Here is a 2,743-nt window from a genome sequence, read left to right on the forward strand (position 1 = left end):
GCACGGCAGGGACGGGGCGCCAGGCGCAGGCCCTCCTCCCACGGGCCGCACAGGAGCCCTGCGATGTGCCAGTGCAGCCTGGGGGGCAGCGGGTAAGGAGAGACCCCTGGGCCAGCCCGAGACAGGGGCAGCCCTGGCTTTGTCACCAGCTGTGAGGGCTCCCTGCTCTGAGCCTCAGTTTCCCTTCTGTACAATGGAGAGAGTGACAGTTCCCAAAGCCGGAATGTTGGGGGGTGGGGGAGGGTCAGTAGCAGTTGAACGGGGCTCCTCTTGCCCCCAGACCCTGAGCCCTCTTAAGACGCCCAGGCTGAGTTCCTTCAGCCCAAGCTCTGCCTGATCAGGGCAGGAATGTGGTCCCTGGGGCCTGAGGCATAGACGGGGATGAAAGAAAATACAGTCCTGGAGGATTTGCACTCATGGCATTGTGCGAGGGCACCCCATTGCACAGATCAGAAAACTGAGGCACAGAGACCGTAAGTGATGGATCTGAATCCCTGCAGTGGAGACAGAAGCTCAAACTGTGTAGCTGGGGATCCCAGCTGAGGGCTCTTTGCGCCGCAGGAGGAACAGGGCAAGTGGCTGCCCGGGCCTCCTGGCCACGCCGGCCTCCTCCCTCACCGCCCTGCCCCTGGGAGGCCGCCCGGGGGTCCTGACCCCATGGCACAGCTGGTGAGCCTTTCAGCTGCAAAGCTGTGTTTCCGTGTGGTCCCGCGGGCGTGAGTCGAGCACGTCTGCCCCAGCAGGCGTCTCGCTGTCTCATGCACAGACGTGCACGTGTTTGCTCCTGTGCCAGGTGGGCTTGTCCCTGTCAAACTATTGACCTGAGAGAGTTTGACCTTCATGCCCAGAGGTCACGGGCCCCTTTGTTCTCTCTGGACACTAGTGACAGCCCCACCCTCTACCCAGGACCCCCACCTTCCTCTCGGGGATCCTACTCACCTGTGTCGTCGGAGACACTGGGCCTCTGGCTGCCAGATGGGGAGCGGAGGACCTCGTCGCTGTACATGAGGTAGCCCTCATAGTCTTCCCCGCCCTGCGCGTCCACGATGGGGATGTCGGGGATGATGGGAACTGCAGGGGAGGGAGGGTGAGCCAGAGCCCCGTCTCGGCCTCCTGCGCCCCGTCTGCCCCCTGCCTCCCGTCCCCCACTCACTGGACATGGGCCGCTTGGGCTGGGTGGCCAGGTTGATGATGGCCTCCCGCTCGGGCCCCCAGCCCGCCCCGTTGCGCGCCTTCACCGTGTAGCGGTAGGGCTGGGACTCCCGCAGGTTCTCAATGAGCAGCATCCGCTTCTTGGGGGTGTCCACCAGCACCTTCTTCATGGGCCCGATGGGTCCTGGGCGGGGAGAGTGCTTCAGAGGGGTCGCCCGGATCCCGCCTGGCCCTGGCCTGCCTCTGACACAGCAGGACAGGAACGGCTCCCGGGGGCCCCGGGACAGGCAGGGAGTGAGCAGTACTGAACCCCTGCGGGTGCCAACCCCTGAGCACCGGGCGTGACTGTCGCCCACTCTCCAAAGGGCTCATCACTAAGCTAAGTGGCAGCATCAGGTCTAACTCAGGGTGGCCCAGTGTCACCTCTACTGATTGGTCAAGGCTCCTGGGAGACCAGCCAACATCTCAGTTTCCAACACAGTCCAAAGGAGGTTGTGGAAAATGACACCTCATACCTTGGTGTCCACCCCCAGCCAAGGCCCAAAGGACTGTGACGAAGACCCGTCAGCCTTGGGGGGGGGGGGAGGGGAACGGGGGCTGGGTCTCTAACTCCAGGGCCCAGCCCCTTGCATCCTCTCAGCTGGTGGGAGCAGGGGAGAGGGCACCGTGTGCTGATGTCCTCGGGCTAGGTCCCACATTCAAGCTGAAGCCGTGTGCTGAAACCCCCCGCCATGAGCTTCTGTCAGGGTGCCTGTCACCCCTGGGATGAGAGGCAGGGTCAGAGGCGGCCTCCTGACCTGGTCTAAGTGCTGTGAACTCAGAATGAGCCAAGGATGTGACGCGGATGCTGAGGAGGTTGTGCGAGGTGTGCCTGGCTGGCAGAGCCACGAGCCCGATGCCCAGCATACCAACCCCGCTGCCCTCTGCCCAGTGGGCCACCCAGGCGGCTGAGCCTGACCCACGCAGGGGCCACAGGTCAGAGGGGGTGGCGAGCTCTCCATCCTGGGACTGACCACCCCGAGGCGAGGAGGAGGTCCCTGTACCAGGTGAGGGTTTGGACCAACTTCCTCCAATACTTTCTCATCTTGAAGATTGGCAGGGATCGCCCACACTTGGCTCCCTTCCCAGACTGGCTCTGCCAGGTGCCCCGGCCTAGGGCTGCCAGAAACGTGGCATGAAATGTAGTAAAAAACTTTTATCGGAAATTCAAGGTGTCCTCTGTTTTTATTTGCTAAGTCTGGCAACTCGACTCTGCCCCCAAGAGAATGGTGTAAAAACTAGCCGCTCTGGTTACCTGTATGGGAAGGCCCCCTGCCTGTGAGCCCCAGGCAAACCGAATGACGCCTCAGGCGATCAGATGGAGGGGCTCATCCACTGAGCAGGACAACGTGGCCTCCCTCCCACTCTCGGCCCCTCCCCTCCCACGGCTGCCACCCCGGGGGCGGAAGGGGGGGCCTTACGGTTGTCCTCGTTGACCAGGCCGTAGCAGACCTCGTAGGCCGTGATCTCGCCGTTGGTCTCGGAGGGCTCAGCCCAGCTCAGCTGGGTCACCGTGGAGGAGACGACGTTGAAAGCCAGACGCCCTGGCTCG

At 63.1% G+C, this 2,743-nt stretch overlaps 1 protein-coding gene across 1 annotated transcript in view; it reads right to left on the reverse strand.

The window, feature by feature from the left end:
- ITGB4 (integrin subunit beta 4) overlaps positions 1-2,743 on the reverse strand; it is a 22,649-nt gene that overhangs the window by 3,762 nt on the left and 16,144 nt on the right. The window contains exons 28-30 of the mRNA XM_015563304.1: positions 2,613-2,739; positions 1,154-1,336; positions 940-1,071 (exon numbers count right to left, since the gene is read on the reverse strand). Of these exons, the coding sequence (XP_015418790.1) occupies positions 940-1,071; positions 1,154-1,336; positions 2,613-2,739 (442 nt within the window). The remainder of the gene's footprint in view (positions 1-939; positions 1,072-1,153; positions 1,337-2,612; positions 2,740-2,743) is intronic.

This window comes from Myotis davidii, unplaced genomic scaffold (assembly GCF_000327345.1).
Source record: "Myotis davidii unplaced genomic scaffold, ASM32734v1 scaffold539, whole genome shotgun sequence".
NCBI classification, from domain to species: domain Eukaryota; kingdom Metazoa; phylum Chordata; class Mammalia; order Chiroptera; family Vespertilionidae; genus Myotis; species Myotis davidii.